General features: G+C 35.9%; 1 protein-coding gene and 1 long non-coding RNA gene across 4 annotated transcripts in view; one reads left to right on the top strand and one right to left on the bottom strand.

The window, feature by feature from the left end:
• The window catches only part of LOC128695152 (serine-rich adhesin for platelets), a 201203-nt gene that overhangs the window by 68875 nt on the left and 109200 nt on the right, over positions 1 to 23128 (bottom strand). Inside the window, exons 5-8 of the mRNA XM_070091355.1 lie at positions 16442 to 16666; positions 16136 to 16250; positions 12047 to 12164; positions 7723 to 7794 (exon numbers count right to left, since the gene is read on the bottom strand). Of these exons, the coding sequence (XP_069947456.1) occupies positions 7723 to 7794; positions 12047 to 12164; positions 16136 to 16250; positions 16442 to 16666 (530 nt within the window). The remainder of the gene's footprint in view (positions 1 to 7722; positions 7795 to 12046; positions 12165 to 16135; positions 16251 to 16441; positions 16667 to 23128) is intronic.
• The window catches only part of LOC138853610 (uncharacterized), a 124422-nt gene that overhangs the window by 99265 nt on the left and 2029 nt on the right, over positions 1 to 23128 (top strand). For 2 of the 3 annotated variants that reach the window (XR_011392807.1, XR_011392809.1), the window contains exon 3: positions 16460 to 16595. This is a non-coding gene — a long non-coding RNA (uncharacterized lncRNA). Of the gene's footprint in view, positions 1 to 16459; positions 16596 to 23128 lie in introns of those variants that run through there. The other variant, XR_011392808.1, reaches the window with a different exon arrangement.

The raw sequence follows: 23128 nt of genomic DNA, 5'->3' as shown, positions 1-23128 counted from the left end.
TCCCACACTAATCCCAGATTGAAGTGAGGCACCTCGTCCCTTGTTTGGTTCTCGTATAAATCTGGGGAAGAGGTAACCTCCACTTCAACACTCAGAACTTTTTCAGAAACATTAAGGTGGGTGGAGTAGTGATGGTGGTGGGTGGAGTAGTGATGGTGGTGGGTGGAGTAGTGATGGTGGTGGGTGGAGTAGTGATGGTGGTGGGTGGAGTAGTGATGGTGGTGGGTGGAGTAGTGATGGTGGTGGGTGGAGTAGTGATGGTGGTGGGTGGAGTAGTGATGATGGTGGGTAGAGTAGTGATGGTGGTGGGTAGAGTAGTGATGGTGGTGGGTAGAGTAGTGATGGTGGTGGGTAGAGTAGTGATGGTGGTGGGTAGAGTAGTGATGGTGGCGAGTGGAGTAGTGATGGTGGCGGGTGGAGTAGTGATGGTGGCGGGTGGAGTAGTGATAGTGGTGGGTGGAGTAGTGATAGTGGTGGGTGGAGTAGTGATAGTGGTGGGTGGAGTAGTGATAGTGGTGAGTGGAGTACTGATAGCAGTGGGTGGAGTACTGATAGTGGCAGGTGGAGTACTGATGGTGGTGGGTGGAGTACTGATGGTGGTGGGTGGAGTACTTATGGTGGTGGGTGGAGTACTTATGGTGGTGGGTGGAGTACTGATAGTGGTGGGTGGAGTACTTATGGTGGTGAGTGGAGTAGTGAGGGTGGTGGATGGAGTAGTGATAATGGTGGGTGAAGTAGATATGGTGATGGGTGGACAGTGGCACACAGAGGTCTGGTGATGCCCAGGGCAAACTCCTTGATTGTACATGTATGCCCCAAATCATTATCTTATTTCCCTCTCTAATTGGATGCCCCCCCCCCCATTTGTAGTAGAGATGGTGGTGGGTGGAGTATACAATACATGTATTTCTTATTTATAAATACATTTTTCTTATTTAAAAATCTAACAAAAAAATTGGGGTGGTTTTTTGGGGGGCTGGAACAGATTAATAGCATTTCAATTAATTTCAATGAGGAAAATTTATTTGATATACGAGTAAATTGAATTACGAGCTCGGTCACAGAACGAATTAAACTCTTAAGTCAAGGTACAACTGTATGTCACTCCATAAGGGAGGCGAGTCAGGTGGCAGTGCTACTGGCGGTAATACAATACTCAACACACACTACTCGCAACACCACTCAACAATACTTGCCACAACATGACACCACCTATTAACACATGCCATAACACCACAGAACAATGCTCTCCACAATAAGCCACTGCCAAAGAACACTCGCCACATCACCACCCTTCCCTACGTACTACAACATGCCATTACACATATCCACTCCTTCACTACAGTTGACTAATTTCTGAGTATCTACTTCTAGGTGAACAGAGGCAGGTGTAAGGAGTCTTGCCTATACCACTAGCCTTACTTTACATTTACTTCTCAAAGACAATAAAAATCGGAGAGGCACATTTCTCTCACCAGAGTATGCTGATACTCTGTAACTCAAGTAAATTACTACACATTACTATACCGCCTTTTATTTTTTTCACTCGGTGGTCATTTTCCATCAAGGCAGGGTAAGAAAAAAAAAAAGCCACAACCACCATTCACTCAACTATTGTCTTTCCAAAAGTGTGCTGACATCACAATCAGATACATGTATCAGATTACCCCTCTGAGTGCAACATTCCCACCCCTTCTTCTGAAAGCAGGCACTGTCCATCCCATCTGTAGGAAAAGTTCAGCTAACCAGTTTCCCCTGAATATTTTTATAAAAGTTACCTTGCTCACATTCCAGAAGGCATGTTCATTAAAAAACACTTTCTCCATTCACTACTGTCTAACACGCTCATGCAAGCCTGCTGGATGTTCAAGCCTCAAACTCAAAGCTTCTTTTACACCCTCCCTCTAACCATTCATGGGATGACCTCCCCTACCCATCCTACTTATTTGTCACGTATAATTTGGTCAATAAATATGATTTATAAAGAGTATTATGGTTTTTTTTAGATGATCCTATTTATTATTTTTCCTAAGCTCTTTTTCAATCAAATGAACCAATACTGTTTTTTTAACACGTCGGTCGTCTCCCACCGAGGCACGGTGACCCAAAAAGAAAATATCCCCAAAATGAAAATACTTTCATCATTCAACACTTTCACCTCACTCATACATAATCACTGTCTTTGCAGAGGTGCTCAGGTATGACAGTTCAGAAGCCCCTCCAAACTGCCAATATCCCAAACCCCTCCTTTAAAGTGCAGGCTTTGTACTTCCCATTTCTAGGACTCAAGTCCAGCTAACCGGTTTCCCTGAATCCCTTCACAAAATATTACCCTGCTTACACTCCAAAACCTCGTCAGGTTCCAAAAACCACTCGTCTCCATTCACTCCTATCTAACACACTCACACATGCTTGCTGGAAGTCCAAGCCCCTCACCCACAAAACCTCCTTTACCCCCTCCCTCCAACCTTTTCGAGGACGACCCCTACCCTGCCTTCCTTCCCCTACAGATTTATATGCTCTCCAAGTCATTCTACTTTGACCCATTCTCTCTAAATGACTAAACCACCTCAACAACCCCTCTTCAGCCCTCTGTCTAATACTTGTAATAACTCCACACCTCCTAATTTCCACACTCCAATTCTCTGCATAATATTTACACCACACCTTTAGACAGGACATTTCCACTGCCTCCAGCTGTCTCCTTGCTGCAGTACATGTATTTGCAACCCAAGCTTCACATCCATACAAGAGTGTTGGTACCACTATACTTTCATACATTGCCTTCTTTGCCTCCATGGATAACGTTTTTGTCTCCACAGATACCTCAGCGCATCACTCACCTTTTTTCCTTTATCAATTCTATGCTTAACCTCATCCTTCAAACCCATCCACTGACAAGCAGCTCCCAAATATCTGAAAACATTCACCTCTTCCATACTCCCTCTCTCCAATGTGATATCCAATTGTTCTTTATCTAAAATCATTTGATACCCTCATCACTTTACTCTTATCTATGTTTACTTTCAACTTTCTACCTTTATACACCCTCCCAAACTCATCCACTAACCTTTGCAACTTTTCTTTAGAATCTCCCATAAGCACAGAGTCATCAGCAAAAAGTAACTGTCAACTCCCATTTTGTATTTGATTTCCCATAATTTAATTCCATCCCTCTCCCCAACACCCTAGCTTTTACTTCTTTTACAACCCCATCTATAAATATATTAAATAACCATGGTGACATTACACATCCCTGTCTAAGACCTACTTTTACTGGGAAGTAATCTCTCTCTCCTACAAACCCTAACCTGAGCCTCACTATCCTCATAAAAACTCTTTACAGCATTTAGTAACTTAGTACCTATTCCATATACTTGCAACATCTGCCACATTGCTCCCCTATCCACTCTATAATATGCTTTTTCTGAATCCATAAATGCAATGAAAACTTCCCTACCTTTATCTAAATGCTGTTCACATATATGCTTCTTAGGCTATACAGGAAAAGGGGTTACTAGAACATTGTTCCCATCATCTTAGGTGACTTTTACAACACGCATGGCTTATGGAGAAAAGATTCTTATTCCACTTTCCCATGGATATGAAAGGAAAAGCAATAAGAAAAAGAACTATTAAGATAAAATCAAAGAAAACTCAGATGAGCATGTATACATAAACATGTACATGTATGAGTAGTGTGACCCAAGTGTAAGTAGAAGTAGCAAGATATACCTGAAATCTTGCATGTTTATGAGACAGAAAAAAGACACCAGCAATTGTACCATCATGTAAAACAAATGCAAAGGAAGATATTATGAATACTGGGCTCAACCTGATCATCATGAGAAGACCAGCTACCAACCCCACTCTCTCGTCAAGACTCTTCCTCCAATACTGTTTATCCTATGAAAATACTCGGCAACACATTCTTTTGAACTAGCAGAAGTGTGTACAGTATATACAGTAAGAGCTTCTTATCCCTATAAACACCTAGAGCTGTCTCTCCATATATCATGAGATTATTTTATTCCCTATTTTAGGGATTAAAGTATTCTTAATGTTACTGTACAGAGAGATACTATATTAAGGTTAGAGTTGAGGAAAAAAAAAAAAAAGAGTTAAGCAAGACTAAGTAGGGAAAAATAGGGTGACCTACATGTTTCACATATTCATTTGTTGGTCATGGTCAGCAGCTGTTGACCTTTACTATCCTACAAAAATGTATCCTATACAGCTGTATGAATGCCCATGCCAGGCTACTATCAGCCTGACAGTACTTCCTCCCACTCTCCCTAGCAATTAACATTACTGCTATAATATTAAAAGGAATATTAAAAAAAAAGGTGACATTTATTAAATGAGCTTAAAAGGTATCAAATTACAAAACAGTTGGGGGCTTGAACCCATGGTAAGCTAGTCTTAAAACTCTCACACTAGTGTGCTATCCACTGGACCAGTGGCTAGCACACTGGCTTGCAAGTTTAAAGATTCACTTGCTGTGAGTTCGAGTCTCGCCCATTCTGCAATTCGTCTGCAACTGTTATTTTGATGTCATGAGCAAGACAAAATTGTACTGTACAAATATTTTTTTTTTAGTGTACTAAAATTTTTTTGATGGCCATCTGCTCTCTTTCTCTCTTGGGCTTTGCATTTAATTTTAGTTAGATGTTTCCAGTTCTCTGTTTAGTGTGTTTTTTCATTCTAAAGAAAGAAACTTTTGTAATTCTTTCTCTTTAGCTGTAGAGGAAGTGTTCTTCCATTCCAACTTGCATTTTCTGTATACAAACTAACATATGCTGCATAGTTCTCTGCATTTACAATTTGAGTTCACTTTAAACCTGTTTTAAGTATTAAAGTATGCAAGATGTAAGTATTGTAGAAATGGAAAATTGCACCCTTAATAATCTATGTGCTGCCTTAAATCTAATATTGTACACTAATTCCAATATAATTCAACAAATGTCTTGGGCGTACTAGGTTAGATTGGGTCATTTCCCAAATCATGATTTTTACATACTATTTTTAAATTATATAATCTACACTTTAGTTTCAAGTTCCAAATCAATATTACATGGTTTTATACTAATGGAAGATCTTAGAATTGTGGAATTACTGTATGTTAATATTAATTAATCAGTTAGCAAGTTCAATAGCATTGTTAAAAAGCATGTGCCAATCCTCCTAAGCCAAGAGAAGGAAGGTACTAAGCCTGTAGTGTCTAATGATTATTGTTTACTCATGAATTCCTCTCTTGGAAACTTATCATAATGTACTGTATTTGGTATCTTTTCACCTGGGTGAGCCCTTCTCAAATCCAACCTCTTGTCAGCTGTCACCTTCAACATTCTTCACCTGACCCTTCACGTCACTAGGCTCCCTATACAAATGCATGTGCTCTCTCCCCAGGTAAATCTGTTTGTGACTTGATAAAGCCCACTGTGCAAATGAAACGTTGTCAATAAAGGATCACATTATACTGCATTTACATCTCTCTTTCCATGGTGTTGGTATTTTATACCATTTATCTCCTTTTCATCTGAATAGGATGGGGAAAAAGGAAAATTTACATAGTTCTGAATTTTCCTAAATTTGGACACCCTCATGCACAAATTGTCCAGAATAATATTGTTTGGGGTGAAGGGGTAGAGGAGGAGGCAATTTAGTAACATTTCACTATAAATACATGAATAGATTTTGTATTACTGAATCATTGACTACAATAGAAATAGGTTACACTATCATTAAAATTTTGTAAAACCACCATCATCTCAAATACAGTAGAGAACTATACATACAAAACAACATTGTGTGAACAGGCTGAGAATGCTCTAATGAAATTTTCTCCTCCATTAACCATGACTGAAAAAGCAACATGCAATTCATTAATATCTAGTTATGGCAAAATATATAAATTATTCATGTACAAATATTACTTGAACTTTAAAATATTATATTGCATCAACATTGTTTTGCATGATAGTGTACCATTAAGAAATAATGCTACCTGAGTCACATTTGAATATTGCTAACAGTACTGAACATGCACAATGAGAACAACAGCGAGCCACCAAGTCAGCTTCTGATCTTGTGAAAGTATTAACTTGCTTGATTCATTGTTAAAGATACTTGAGAACTACAAAAAGTACAAATCACTATTAAATATACAATGTTTAATCTTGAACTGAATGACTCATCCACTTTAGAACTTCATAAATTACAATACAGTGACAATTTTTAATCCTAACATTCTAAAAAAATTGGTACAAATATTTTTTCTTTATGCACAAAAATGTGTAAAATACTGTAAATATAGAAATATCGATGACATAAAATAATAACTAATAGTCTGGACATAGACGTGTCACTGTTATACCAGTCTACTAAATATATTAGCATATTTAAACAATACAGTTCTGTACTGTTCTTTCAATATTTCCCAGAAGTGCTCATAATTTTAATAGGAAATAACAGCAGAATAATATCAAATCACCTTAAACGATTGTTGTTTATTAAGCATCTACTCCTGGAGGATGTAAAACCTCTTCTTAGACATATACAAAGGAAATTTCAGAAGATGAAGATTTTGAAAAATTTTAAAGGAATACCATAAGAATTGATATGAACTCTCTACCAAACTTGGGAAAAGAATAAATATTTTATCATCACACTGGCCGATTCCCAGAAAATACTTCAGTTAAGTATATTTGCTGTCTAGAATTGTAAGCCCAATAATACTGTCTTTGGGTGTGTAATATACACGGTACATGTATTATGACTCACGAAATCGTAATGACACGATTGCTAACAAACCATACCACATGATGGTCTGGAGTTTTAAGACTCTCTGACCATGGGTTCAAACCCCACCCGTGGTATGGTTTGTTTACATAGTATTATCGTATTCTTGATATGTGATGTTTATAAGCTGACCTTCACATCATCTGGGTCAACCATAAGCAATAAGTTTGCGAAGGAAAATTGATCTATCTTATTTTAGATATTCTCAAAGGGGTACCTTTAAGTGAGTGCCTGAATTTTTTCTTCCTCCTGATGCCTAGCCTAGCATTATGGAAATCTAGGTGTCCACAAGGATTGTGATGGATGACAAGCATTGCTCGAATCATACCACTAGCATGCACGACGGTATTCATTAATACACTGTGCATGATTTCGGAAAGTTTCTCCAACATATATTTTGTCATGTGCATACAGTGGTGTTGGTAACCTTACCTTGTTTTTTTTTTTTGTAGGTACTAGACACCAAAGGTACTTTTGTTGTGTAGGGAGATTAAGTACATGCATTTGTTGTGGATTAGGATAAGACAGGTACAGTATAACTGAGATGTGCTTTAGATTCTGTACACAAATTACTTTCTTACTGTTATTATCATACACAATCTTAAGTGGACTTATACATTAGAAAATTCAGAATTTTGGTGTGACCCTCCTATTTGCTTAACTGGATTTTGGCTACTTTAATGATTTTTACATCATCTTGTGGGTGCCAACAACATGCTACTGTTATCACAGCGGTAGCTACTGTTACGATAGCAGGGGCAAACATAGCAATGAGCAAGTTGGGAAGTATTTAAGAACAGATATAAACCATCTGTGTTATCCACTAAATCAGATATTATGAGTGTACGCTTCACCTTTGGTAATTACAGCTCTTGAAGTTCTCAAGCCTCTTTATAATGTAATTCAGATCTTTGTGTGTACCTGTACCCTCATGTTGCGATGTGTTCCGACGAGGGAAGACCACATTTAGGTCAGGTATAGCCATGTAGCTCCCTGCAATGTATAATGGAATAATGGTTTTTTGTGGGTCTCTCTCAAACCAGTATTACCACTATGCATTAGTCAATACGTGTTAAAGTCATAACTGTCCATCTTTCTTGCTGTTAGATACCGGTAAAGCTTTTTATACTAAACAGATGTAGTATTGTATACAAAGCGTCATTAATAACAAAACCAACTAAAAAAAGCTACTCAAAAATGCAGCTATAATATACAGAATACAGTACTACATACCTGGAAACTATCATCTATTTGGTATGAGAATTATGGTAAACAGTAGATGACTACAACTTATAACATGGTTAGAATACAGTACATCATTAATTTTTTGAGAAAAACTAAAGGAAGTCCATGCTATTTATATACAACAGTCAAACCTCAATTTTTGTATGCCCTAGTTTATAATAATAATAATGGGCAAGGGGTTAGTAACCCCTTCTCCTGTATATATTACTAAATGTAAAAGGAGAAACTTTCGTTTTTCCTTTTGGGCCACCCCGCCTCGGTGGGATACGGCCGGTGTGTTGAAAGAAGAAAGAATAATAATAATAATAATAATAATAATAAGAATAAGAATAATAATAATAATATTTTATTAGGATATGATACATAGTTGTACAAGGTATTATAGTAGTTGGGTGTACATGCCGAAAGCCCCTTGTATGCAGAGCATTACGGGGAGGCTTAAAATTAACTTAAGACTATCTAAGCTATAACAGAGTAACGGTAACAGTTACTGTAGACAATTTACAATATCAAGTACAACCGAGTTATTTTAAACAATGAATTTGAACATTTCAATTCTGAAGCATTATAGTTTTACAATTTTGTAACATTACAGTTAGTAATATAACAATGATCAATTTACTATATGTAGTCATATAATTTAATAATCAGATCTAATCAAATCAAATCAATGATCTGTAGTGCAGTAACAGTTTAAATGGTCATTAGATGACTTACAGTTCATTCATGAGAATAGATTATTCTATTAGGTAATGCTATAAAAACAGTTTGATAAGGCTTCTCTAATTATACAACTGAGTTATACATTTATGAGATGTAAGTTATGCAATATTAGCATTAGGTTTGATATGAGAATTTATTGATCTGTGAGCATTTAATTGTGGGGTCCTAAGGCTAGGGGAGTAACACAGTGAGTAATGATATTTTAAGGCAGTAGAAAGTGATTTGTTAACTATGTAGGTAAAGTTAAATTAAATACTGTGTAATTAGTTTTGGATGAGTAGGTGGTTTTTAAGAAGTCTTGAATTGATATACAGACTGTGTTTCTTTGGTATTCACTGGTAATGAATTTCAAATTTTGGGGACTTATGTGCATTGAGCTTTTACATAGTGTGAGATGGACACGGGGAACATCAAAGATTGATCTGTGTCTTGTGTTATGGTCGTATGTTCTGTTAAAGCTGGTAAGGAGAAGTTTGAGGGGAGGGTTTATATCCGAGTTTAGTGTTCTATGTATGTAGTAGGCACAATAATAAGTATGGATGTTTTGTATGGTGAGTAAGTTTAGACTTTTGAATATTGGTGGTGTGTTCTGTCTGGAGTGGGAATTTGTTATCATTCTGACTGCAGTCTTTTGCTGGGTAATTAATGGTCTGAGATGATTTATTATTGTTGAGCCCCATGCACAGATTCCATAGGTGAGATAGGGGTAAATAAGTGAGTGATACAGGGCAAGGAGAGCTGATTGTGTAACATAGTACCGTATCTTTGATAGTATGCCTACGGTCTTGGAGACTTGGAAAGTTGTTGTACATGTGTCTGAAATTTGAGGCTATTATCAAGGTGGATTCCAAAGAATTTTCCCTCTGAGTTTTGTGATAGGTGATCCATTTATCATTATGTTAAGGGGAACATTTGTATCTCTGTTCCCAAACTGAATGAAGTAGGTTTTGTCAATATTGAGAGTAAGTTTGTTAATCATCATTCAGGTAGATATTTTCTGTAATTCAGTGTTTACAGTAATGGCTAGTATGACTGGGCTTGAGTGAGAGCAGACATACGTAGTGTCATCTGCAAATAATATGGGTTTGAGTGGTTGAGATGCATTTGGTAGGTTGTTTATGTAAATGAGAGAGTATGTAAAACTATAGTTATTCTCAATAAAATGTATTTTTAGATAATATTTTTGGGTGTCTGAAATGGATTAATTGGATTTATATTATTTCTTATGGGAAATATTAACAAAAAATACATTTTATAGAGAATAACTATAGTTTTACATACTAACCAGGGCATACAAAAACCAAGGTTTGACTGTATATCAGACAACATAATTATATACTCTTGTTATCAGTTATCCATGCACTTTTTTTGCAGCAGTCACATACTTTACTAGTGAAAAATTACCCAATCTCTGCATCAAGGCTTTAAAATGCTACAGATGTTCAACTAATTACTGTATCATATAAATGGTACAAATGTGAAGCTGTTAGATTTAAATAGGATACTGCCGGTAATACTGAAAAAAGATTATGTTGCACAACAAGCTTTTACTGAAAATGTTTCTGCTTCAAAAAAAGTTCTAACAGAGCAAAATGTTGTCCCAATAAAAGCTTATTTTGCAACTTGGCTGCTTAACACAACAGTATGGCTGTTAATAAGTTTAAGGACTGTCAACAGATAAAGATTAATTTGTAATATACAGCCTCTCATCACTTAACAACATACTTGTTTACCGACAACTCGGACTTACAACGGCTCTCTGACCAGTATGCATACTTAAATGATGTAAATTAGAGCTGATTGCCTCTATTCTGTTTATTACAATATACAGTACACTACTGTATATTATAATAAACAGTAAAAATGTTATAAATGGCACAAAGGTGAAATTAAAGCACTATCAAAGATGGTCGACACAAACCCACTACCATTATAGTATGCTCCTTGCTTAGTGACAAATTCATTTACCGATGTGGTCTTAGGAACAGAACTCCATCATTAAGTAAGTAGAGGCTGTATACAGAACGTCATTAAAATTTTATGAAAAAAAAAAAATGATTAACAACTTGAGTGTAGATAAAAGAAAAATAGTGCTATATAGAACAAAAAAATTAATTTGAAAGTATGTACACAGGGTTCTTGAGTGTTAATTGGAAAGGAACAAAATAATAACAAGAGAACTACAGAGATCCTTAACTTTGGTAAATATATTTATACTGTATATACTGTAGCAAACAGGTTTCCTAATAACTTTACATATTATACTTTAATGTTTTTTTTTATGACATGAGTGTATAGGAATATTTATCCTTATGTTTCAGGAATTATTTCCTCAGGATAATACAATTTTACAGATTTTATATAGAAAAATTAATGGATTAATCTGCAAAAGTTCAATTAATGGATATTATAAACAAGAAGAAACTAGACAAAGGGAGATAAAGATACTTATGTATAGTTCAAGAATCATTTCAACATGTATGTCTTTATCCACATTTTGACTATTACCATACCTGTTAAACTAGAAAAAATAAGCCTCACTGAAAGTAAACTGATTAAACGTTATATATGAGACAGCTTTTGAGGGTAACTACTCAATTTTGAGGAGAGAGAACAGGAAAAAGAAGGCTTGACAATATTGGTAAAGAACACAATGTATATAAGCTTCTGAAGTCCTGAAAAAAAAAAAAAAAAAAAGATGAAAAAATTTAGAATTGGAAATGTATAGAATCCACCATTTAACAACAGAGGTGAGAGACAAGAATTTGACAAAATAAATGAGACTGTATAATACAGTGGGGGCCCTAAAATCATAATGCTATTACACAAATGCCACAATTGGCTGATCACTCTTAGAAATGGCAAATAGAAATACAAATTTCTCTTTCTTCCATCATCAAAGACAGTTACAACTCAATGTGGTAATAGCTGCTACTGAGGGCACTAGACAGCATCAATGAAGAAAACACGGCATTTTGTAGGAGGCAGTGCTACATTATAAGAAATAAATGTGTACAATTTATTCAGATATGCGGAGAAGGGAAGGGAGGGTGAGCTGACTACGATGTGGATGAAAGTGAGGTTAGGAAGCAGCGAGAAAGAAAATGAATTTTGTTGAAAGAACTGAAGGTTGATACTGGTAACTATAGTTTGTGTTGTGGGCTAACACTTCCTCACTCACTCTACTGCTACATTATCACTCTCATACATTGATTATTACAAGTGATTTATACTCCATCAAGATGGAATACAAAAACAATAAAAAATTATTACTTACTTAGAGACTGAAACTTTGACTTGAGGTGCTCGGTAGGTAGGTTTAGTGATCGCAAGAGGAATACATAAGCATATACTAAGAAGATTATTGATCCAATGTACAGGTAAAGGTAGAATCCCTGCAAGATGTAAATATATCACAAATTAATTAACAGTTTACACAAATCAAACGGAATATTCAAATCGTCTAAGCTACGTGCTATGTCTTGTGGTCTGTTTCTTACAGAAATTGAACATTTTCCCATTTTTTCCTGTTATACATATTGACTATTTTATGGACTCATTTCATGACTGTATTTGTCAAATGCTTCAGGCTAAGGTAAACCTTTGTAGACTACATCTGTATTTGGTATTCTTCCAAAGCCTCTAATTTTGTCACAATGGTTTAGTTATGATGAGAGTGATCTTACTAAATCCATGTTCACTTGTGTTGTATGGATCGTGCTTTTTCCACCAAATTTGTAATTTGATGTCTCACAAACTCATTCAAAGACTTTTCTGATGTTTGATGCTAGTGGTTCTGGTCTAATTTCTTTTGTCAGAGCTCCACTGCCTCTTTTGTGCAGAGGGGATATGTTTGAACTTTTTAACGCCTCGCAGATTTCACCTCAATATAAGCCGCTTTCTCTAAAGAATAGTATGTAGTGCTCGTGCTAGTGATATTTTGACCTTTATAGATACTGCAAATAATTTTAAGAATCCAGCCCTGGTGCTGCATGCATGGATATGTGTTCCATTTCTTTTTTGCATTCTTGGAGATTTATGCTTATGTCAGATACATGGTTTGTAGCAAGGTTAGAAGTAATAAACAAACCTGACTGATTCATACTGAGTTTTCCAAATCTGATAATTTTTTCATTATCAATGACCAAACCTTCTGTGAGTAGTGGGCCAATTCTATGGGTGGTCACTTTTTAATTGGATTTCAAGTGGAAATATTTAAGGTTTACATTTTCATTTTCCTGAATGACTTTTTTGCTCCATTTGTGCTTCTTCCAACTGGTATGGATATATTCTTGTTTATTTCCTCTTATCACCATGGGGAAGTGGAAAAGTATTCTTCCTCCAAAAGCCATGCATGGCGTAAGAGGCGACTAACAGGCCGGGAGCAAGGGGCTAGTAACCCTTTCTCCTGTATACTACATTACTAAATTTAAAAAGAGAAACTTATTTTTCTTTTTTTGCTACCCTGCTTCAGTGGGATATGGCCAATTTGTTGAAAGAAGAAGATATTCATTTTTAAGCAATTCAGTAACTCTTCTTTTGTATATTCTTTTACATTAACTATCAATATGTCATCTCCTTGTCAGGTCTTCTCAGCAGGACATATTTTATACAGGCCCTATATGCTTCCATATTCGGCTTTGCCATGCATTGGTGTGGGTTAAGGGTGCTTCAGACAGATTACAAGGAATGCCTGGTACTTTTTGTTTTGTTATGGGGTAAATTAATTTAATCTATTTTTGGAAACAAGTCAAAATTTTAAGCACTGTTCTCACTTCTTCCATTACAACATTATGAATGATGTTTCTCAGTTGTATTTTGAAAAAAAAGTGAGAAAATCTACTTAAAAACACTACTGCACAAAATAAGTTAATGCATAATTAGTTATTTCAATTGAAAAAACGATGTCACAGTAGATATCCAAATGTCAATACAGTGGAACCTCTGCTTACGAGTGGCCCACCATGCGAGTTTTTAACCCTTTCAGGGTCCAAGGCCCAAATCTGGAGTCGCGCACCAGTGTCCAAGAATTTAAAAAAAAAAAATTTGTTATTTTTTCTTATGAAATCGTAGAGAATCTTTTTGTGAAGGTAATAAAACAAAAAGTACGAAATTTGGTGGAAAATTGACGAAATTATGCTCTCGCGAATTTTGATGTGTCAGCGATATTTACGAATCGGCGATTTTGCCGACTCTGACTCCCATTTTAGGCCAATTACATTATTCCAATCAACCAAATTCTTAGCTATTTCACTAGTATTACTTCTATTCTATCGATTGAGCACAAGAAATCGCCAAGTCAACTGTTTCAACTACAAAATAAAGTGATCGGAAATTGTTAATTTGGCCAATTTAACACAAAGTTCAAAATATTCCAATTTCAAAATAAGGTCCAGAATGAACAATGTAGGCATTCCTGGCACTAAACTAACATTTCTTCTGTTCATTAGTTATGTTTTGAGGCTTTACAAATAAATTCCATTTTGATTTTTTATTCACATAATGAATTTTTATTCACACCAAAAAATAGAAGATTTACTCTTATGCAATACTGTAATAATAGTATAAATATCATCACCATATTTGTGAATGTATATTAGACCCACCAGCTGACGTGTATTAGATGTGTGAGGTCGTTTGTTTACTCTTGAATATCGGCAAAAATTTAACATTTCCGCTACTTTGAGCTCAGTTTCACGCCATTTCCAATGCTAAAACCAATCAAAATCATCTCTATTTCTGTAATATGTCTTCCATTCTATCAAATGAGACCAAGAAATCGCAAATACGACTATAAAAAACATACGAAAAAACACTGCAAAGTTGCTGTTTTAATCGAAAAATCATGATTTCATTTTTTTTCTCTCATTATACACAGTGTGCTGCAGGATCTGTTTTATGTGGTGCACACATACCACATAGATGTATTCTCTCATATCTATGCCCAAATGTACCACTCACAGTTTATCAGAGTGAGCTGAGCTCATGGCGTAGATCTACGGTTTGGACCCTGAACATAAAGCCGTAGATCTACGGGACGGACCCTGAAAGGGTTAAGTACGTGCCAAAATTCAGGTTGCAAGCTTCCCCCTCATGGGAGGTTCCTTGACGCTGGTGAGGGGCTCTTGTTCTAGGGAATTGGATCTGTGCACCAGTTCTCTAAATTAATAATAATAATAATAATAATAATAATAATAATAATAAGCGATTTTCAGAACACTGCCACTGGGTGGTGCAGCAAACACCACAACATAAGCTGAGCTGTGCAATGTGTTTATGTAGCCGTGAAAGCATTTCTCATGTTATTATTGCCAAATTTCTTTTTTCTAACCATGGGTCCTAAGATGTAAGTGCAAAGGACAGTGCTGAGAAGAAAAAGAGGATGATGTCAGTGAAATTACAGCATGAAATCATAGATAAACAAGCGAGGTGTGCGATGGTAGTAGGAGCTAGTAGCCTATCTTCCACTCTCCACCTTTGCCAGCGTACATATACTTTATGAAACCACTTTATTTCTTTACATTCTCTATGTTTTAATACAATATTTCTTATTTATGAAACTAGTGCAGTTAGCCTCACAAACACTCCATTTTCTCTCATAATAAAAGCATGGGAAGATATAATCGGCAGGAGAGGGAATGGACACTGCCTCCACCACTCGCCATATTATGGCCTATTTTATTCATTCTAGAGTATATATCATGTTTCTATGTTAATTATATTATTTATTATGTCATGTTACATGAATTGTGATAGATAAATAAGCCAGAGTTGATATTAGAGTCATATTGAAGTATTTTTGTCCTGCCTACCGAGAGCAGGAATTCTGCTGAAATGGATTAATGGCATTTCAGTTAATTTGAATGAGGAAAATTGACTCAGCATACAAGCAGATCGGGTTATGAGCTAGGTCACGGAATGGATTAAACTTGTAAGCAGAGGTTCCACTGTACTTTAAAATTCTCCAGAAGCTCAGTGAAGAGAAGAGCATAGTTACATTTCATGTAAGGTAACACTGTTTTAACAAAAGTGTATAAATTTATTAATGATTAAACTTATTTTAGGTCACCAGGCAATAGTCATCATTACTGTATCAGTTAAGTTTGAAAAAATATTAAGAAATTTCACTGCATACAGATAATAGAGCTAGCTAATTTTAAATAAAATTTTGTAACAAAGAACACTATCTGATTTGTGAAAATATTGGCAGACAATAAAATATATAGAAATAAGGTATACTATAATCAAATAATGTCCACAGGAATTAGTTCAAATAATTCAAGGTTTATTGAAATGGTGTAATTTACCAATATTTTCCAAAAGTTACCATCTTAGTATTATGAAAACTAAATTGATTTTCACTCACATTATAGAAAGAAATGGGAATATCGTGCGAGATGACCTCAGCTATTGGAAAGGCCATACCCATTACCACCAGCAGCTTACCATACAGGGCACTCAAGCATGCAATAAGAGAATCACTGAGGGAAAAAAAAAAAAGACAAAAGTGACATTAAGATAAGAATACAATTGGTACTTTCTTCATGACTGTGATTTATACTCTAGTACTTTACTGTGCAAATAAGCAACATTATGGTTATTTCAAATTAATATGAAAAGGTCAGATAGTATTACAAAAGATACAAAAAAAAAAAAAGCTATGTATACTAACTTTCCTTCCTGCTTCCAGTCCACGACCGATGGCACCAAGCTGTTCCGTGAACTAAAATGACGAATGTTGTTAGCTGATGGGAGGCTGTTACCTTGGAGGTTAGTTTGACTGCCTCCTATACGTCTAAACATCTCATTCATAGAATTTCGACGGGTCTTTCTGTACATATTGAAATCAAGTGACTGGCGACGACCCTCATGGAACTCCAGCATGGTGGTATTCAATCTGTTGGGAGTAGGGCTGGGACTACCTCACACTACAGTACTACTGGAGCTTTAGACTTCAACAGTCTTTAAAGGGTTAGCTAAAAGCTACTTTTATATTTGTAATTTTAAGGGTTATGGTGATCTAATAAATACCGTCGACCCAGCAAAAATGAGGCAAGTGAGAAACCAGAATTTCCAGAAAATGTTGTTTCCAAGGATCACCCAAACAGGTTAATTTTTTTTTTTTAAGGGAATGTCACCTAAACCAATTTTATCCAGCATCACCTTTTACACTCACTGAGATACGTTCTTTACTTTATTTAGTCACTTGAATTTACTTTACTCCTTTATGTTTCATTCTGCTTTAATATACAGTATATAAGTATTTATTAGTTGTGTTAATGGATAATTTTGTTAAAACATTAACTTATAAAAGTTAGTCAAGGGGAACATTGGTACTTAACTAATTTAAATAGTCTACCTCAAGACTACCTTTATATTTTACACAAATTTGCCTAGTCATATAAAACTAAGACCATCTACTCTATCTCTTTTCTAAGTAAACTTATTTTCTCCTTCCATCCAGATATAATAAGCATGTACTAACTTAATCCAATAAAAATGCAGACAGGAGAAAATAGTAATAATGTAATTAAACTATGCTGAATACAAATGAAATAATGATTTGTATATTAAACTGACATAAAATAATACACATATATTGCATATATAAAATAATACTGTACAGTCACCAAATAACATTGCATGTATATAAATTAGAAAATATACTACTGTATTTTATATGGAATGTATGTTACATTAATGAAATAACATGTACTACAGTATATCTTTCTTCTTTCTTTCAACACACCGGCCGTATCCCACCGAGGCGGGGTGGCCCAAAAGGAAAAACAAAAGTTTCTCCTTTTAAATTTAGTAATTTATACAGAAGGGGTTACTAGCCCCTTGCTCCCGGCATTTTAGTCGCCTCTTACGTCACGCATGGCTTACGGAGGAAGAATTCTGTTCCCCTTCCCAATGGAGAACTACAGTGTATATATATGTATGCATGTATATGTATATGTATGTACATATGTATGCAATAAGATCACAGTAAACAGGCGATTTCAGAATATGCAAAACAACCACTCTGAAAGAATAGAGAAATTCCAAGCGCTTTTGTGACTACTCGCATTATCAAGGAACTATGAAAGTAAAGCATCCAAGGAAGGTATATAAGGGGTCTGGCCAACACCTCACTATCAGATCCCACCAACGGTTAAACACCTGACGCGCGCCGGCCCAACTGGACAGGTCCTTTGCACAACCCACCAACAAACTATTCTACCCAAGAAAATTTTAAAAATTATTATTTGTCCAGTGTATTATTAAATTCTTCCCAAATTCTATTAATTATAAATGGATCTAATTTATATAAACCAAAGGAAATATTCATATTATTGTCAAAACTGCTTTTTATGAAACAAGATTCAATTACAGTGGACCCCTGCTTAACGATCACCTCCAAATGCGACCAATTATGTAAGTGTATTTATGTAAGTGCGTTTGTACGTGTATGTTTGGGGGTCTGAAATGGACTAATCTACTTCACAATATTCCTTATGGGAAAAAATTCGGTCAGTACTGGCACCTGAACATACTACTGGAATGAAAAAAGTTCATTAACCGGGGGTCCACTGTATATTCCTGTCGATCATGGACTTGCTTGATACTACTTTCTCAACTTTTTGAAAATCAATTGGATGGTTAAAATCTCTTACATGAATAAATAGAGCATTGGAATCTTGTCCAGTTCTAATGCTATATTTATGTTGTTTTAATCTTAGTTCGAGATTTTTACCAGTTTGACCGTAATAAACTTTATCGCAAATTTTACAAGGAATCTTATAGACACATCCATCAGCATTTTGGGGGGAATTCTTTATCAAAAGTTTTTTTACTGTATCAAGATTTTTGAATACAACTTTAATATTAAAAGTCTTAAGAAGAGAAGGCATATCAACCAAGTTTTTATGGTAAGGGAGAACCAACATATTTTTAGTTGAATAAGGCTGGTTGTCCCTTTTTGGACTGTAAAAAGTATTTCTAGCAACTTTAAAAGATTTATCAATTACATTTCTTGGGTATTTTAAATCATTACCCATTTCATAAATTTTGGATATTTCCTCATCTATGAACTCAGGACTACAAATTCGTAAAGCTCTCAAAAACATTGATGAGAAAACAGACAGTTTGACTATCTTGATGTGAAGAATAATAGTGGACATAGGAACAGTTATTTGTAGGTTTTCTGTAAATTTTAAATTTGAATTCATTATTACCCTTAATAATTAAAACATCTAGAAAAGGCAATGAGTTATTTTCTTCAAACTCAACAGTAAAGTTTATAGAATGGGCTAAACTATTTAATTTTCCAAGGAAATGGTGTATATCTACATTTTTGGGCATAAGACAAAATATCATCAACATATCTGAACCATTTAGCTCTATTAGGGAGGATTGTGTTAAGCAACCGTGTTTCAAAAAATTCCATGTATAGGTTACCAAACTTCTGAGTAAAACTTACAAATTTTGCATCAACAGTGCAAAGTTTAATAAGTTTAATGATAGTAGGAACTGGCAATGGTAAATCATATTTAACGAGTTCTTCAGATAAAAAACTTAATAAATCATCAACAGGAACTTTCGTAAACAAGGAAGTAACATCAAAACTAACCATGTTAAAATCATTTAAGTCAGTCAAGGAGCTTAATTTATCAACTAAGTCTATGTTGTTTTTAACATTAAAGTTAGAAATTTTGCCAACAATAGGGCTCAAAATATCAACAAGCCATTTGGATAATTTATATGAAACTGACCCTATGGAGCTAATAATTGGTCTGACTGGATTCCCTGGTTTGTGTGTTTTTCTGGTGGCCTGGTGGTTAACGTTCTCGCTTCACACGGTGAGGGCCTGGGTTCGATTCCCAGCCAGAGTAGAAACATTGGACGTGTTTCTTTCCACCTGTTGTCTATGTTCCCCATCAGTAAAATGGGTACCTGGGTGTTAGTCGACTGGTGTGGGTCGCATCCTGGGACACTGACCTAAGGAGGCCTGGTCACAGACCGGGCCGCGGGGGCGTTGACCCCCGGAACTCTCTCCAGATAAACATGTAAGGTAAAGATGGATTAGTGGAAGTAAATTGTTTGACTAATTCATCTTTGCCTTTCAGTAGAAGTTTTATTGTTTTATTGAAATTGCTGTTAATGGTTTCTAGGGGATTTTTCCTAAGTTTAGAATAGGTTTCAGTATCATCTAAGAGATTATTCATTTTTTCTTGGTAATCATTTTCTTTCATAATTACTATTGCATTTATTTTGTCTGCTTTAGTAAGGTGCAAATTTTTATTGTTATTAAGTGCATCATAAGACTTAAAGAATCTTTGAGGGCAATTGGGAATATTTGGTTTTAACATAAAGCTATATACCATTCCTTTACTAATATTAATTTCATCTGAGGATAAATCAGAAAATTGTTCAAAGTTACAAAAGGCTTTTGCAATTTCAACATTATTAAGTTTTTTTGAAGTTGCAAAACTTAGGCCAAAACCTAGAGCAGCAGTTGTATTTTTGTCTAAAATTTCATCTGATCAGTTTAATATTAAAGTTGTATTCAAAAATCTTGATACAGTAAAAAAACTTTTGATAAAGAATTCCCCCCAAAATGCTGATGGATGCGTCTATAAGATTTTTTTATTATATTTTTTATTATCACACTGGCCGATTCCCACCAAGGCAGGGTGGCCCGAAAAAGAAAAACTTTCACCATCATTCACTCCATCACTGTCTTGCCAGAAGGGTGCTTTACACTACAGTTTTTAAACTGCAACATTAACACCCCTCCTTCAGAGTGCAGGCACTGTACTTCCCATCTCCAGGACTCAAGTCCGGCCAGCCGGTTTCCCTGAATCCCTTCATAAATGTTACTTTGCTCACACTCCAACAGCACGTCAAGTATTAAAAACCATTTGTCTCCATTCACTCCTATCAAACACGCTCACGCATGCCTGCTGGAAGTCCAAGCCCCTCGCACACAAAACCTCCTTTACCCCCTCCCTCCAACCCTTCCTAGGCCGACCCCTACCCCGCCTTCCTTCCACTACAGACTGATACACTCTTGAAGTTATTCTGTTTCGCTCCATTCTCTCTACATGTCCGAACCACCTCAACAACCCTTCCTCAGCCCTCTGGACAACAGTTTTGGTAATCCCGCACCTCCTCCTAACTTCCAAACTACGAATTCTCTGCATTATATTCACACCACACATTGCCCTCAGACATGACATCTCCACTGCCTCCAGCCTTCTCCTCGCTGCAACATTCATCACCCATGCTTCACACCCATATAAGAGCGTTGGTAAAACTATACTCTCATACATTCCCCTCTTTGCCTCCAAGGACAAAGTTCTCTGTCTCCACAGACTCCTAAGTGCACCACTCACTCTTTTTCCCTCATCAATTCTATGATTCACCTCGTCTTTCATAGACCCATCCGCTGACACGTCCACTCCCAAATATCTGAATACGTTCACCTCCTCCATACTCTCTCCCTCCAATCTGATATTCAATCTTTCATCACCTAATCTTTTTGTTATCCTCATAACCTTACTCTTTCCTGTATTCACCTTTAATTTTCTTCTTTTGCACACCCTACCAAATTCATCCACCAATCTCTGCAGCTTCTCTTCAGAATCTCCCAAGAGCACAGTGTCATCAGCAAAGAGCAGCTGTGACAACTCCCACCCTGTGTGTGATTCTTTATCTTTTAACTCCACGCCTCTTGCCAAGACCCTCGCATTTACTTCTCTTACAACCCCATCTATAAATATATTAAACAACCACGGTGACATCACACATCCTTGTCTAAGGCCTACTTTTACTGGGAAAAAATTTCCCTCTTTTCTACATACTCTAACTTGAGCCTCACTATCCTCGTAAAAACTCTTCACTGCTTTCAGTAACCTACCTCCTACACCATACACTTGCAACATCTGCCACATTGCCCCCCTATCCACCCTGTCATACGCCTTTTCCAATTTATGTTGTTTTAATCTTAGTTCGAGATTTTTACCAGTTTGACCGTAATAAACTTTATCGCAAATTTTACAAGGTATCTTATAGACGCCTGGAAAAGGCGTCTATAAGATACCTTGTAAAATTTGCGATAAAGTTTATTACGGTCAAACTGGTAAAAATCTCGAACTAAGATTAAAACAACATAAATATAGCATTAGAACTGGACAAGATTCCAATGCTCTGTTTATTCATGTAAGAGATTTTAATCATCCAATTGATTTTCAAAAAGTTGAGAAAGTAGTATCAAGCAAGTCCATGGTCGACAGGAATATAATTGAATCTTGTTTCATAAAAAGCAGTTTTGACAATAATATGAATATTTCCTTTGGTTTATATAAATTAGATCCATTTATAATTAATAGAATTTGGGAAGAATTTAATAATACACTGGACAAATAATTTTTAAAATTTTCTTGGGTAGAATAGTTTGTTGGTGGGTTGTGCAAAGGACCTGTCCAGTTGGGCCGGCGCGCATCAGGTGTTTAACCGTTGTGGGATCTGATAGTGAGGTGTTGACCAGACCCCTTATATACCTTCCTTGGATGCTTTACTTTCATAGTTCCTTGATAATGTGAGTGGTCATGAAAGCGCTTGGAATTTCTCTATTCTTTCAGAGTGGTTGTTTTGCATACATACATACATACATACATATACATATTATATATATATATATAAATTTAAAAGGAGAAACTTTTGTTTTTCCTTTTGGGCCACCCTGCCTCGGTGGGATACGGCTGGTGCGTTGAAAAAAGAATGTATATACATGTATATACATAGAAATCTTATATTCATAAAATGTAACGTATAATGTATATTGGTACTGTAAATCTATGTCTTATTACACTGGCCATTTCCCACCAAGGTAGGATGACCCAAAGAAGAAAACATTCACAATTACTCCCTAGCTATTTTTTCCAGAAATTCATGAACACCATGATCAAATGACCTTTTGAACTGCAACATCCCCACTTGTCTCAGGAAGCATGCACCATCCTTCTTACTGCTGATACTCAAAGTCCAACCTGCTGGTGTTCCTAAATCCTTGCATTGTGCATATGTTGCCTTTTATACACAGCAAACCCAAAAATATTCACATTTCAAGCATTCTGAAGTGTGAGCATTCCAACTCTGTGGAATGTCCCCAATACCTTCCATACACCACAGATTTATACACCCTCTTGCTTAAGTCTATCTTGGTTTGACAGAACTGCCAGATAAGTGCATATTTCGCAGTTGCACCAAACCTCTGCCATTTCATGAATTTTCCTTCTACTATGCTGGATGAGCATGCCTTAAGCAAATGGTTGAGAGTTTTTCTACTTTTGAAACCCAGCCTGAGTCCAGA

Source organism: Cherax quadricarinatus, chromosome 35 (assembly GCF_038502225.1).
Source record: "Cherax quadricarinatus isolate ZL_2023a chromosome 35, ASM3850222v1, whole genome shotgun sequence".
In the NCBI taxonomy this organism is placed as follows: Eukaryota; Metazoa; Arthropoda; class Malacostraca; order Decapoda; family Parastacidae; genus Cherax; species Cherax quadricarinatus.
The sequence above is the reverse complement of the archived record's forward strand: the minus strand, read 5'-3'. Positions and strand labels throughout refer to the sequence as shown.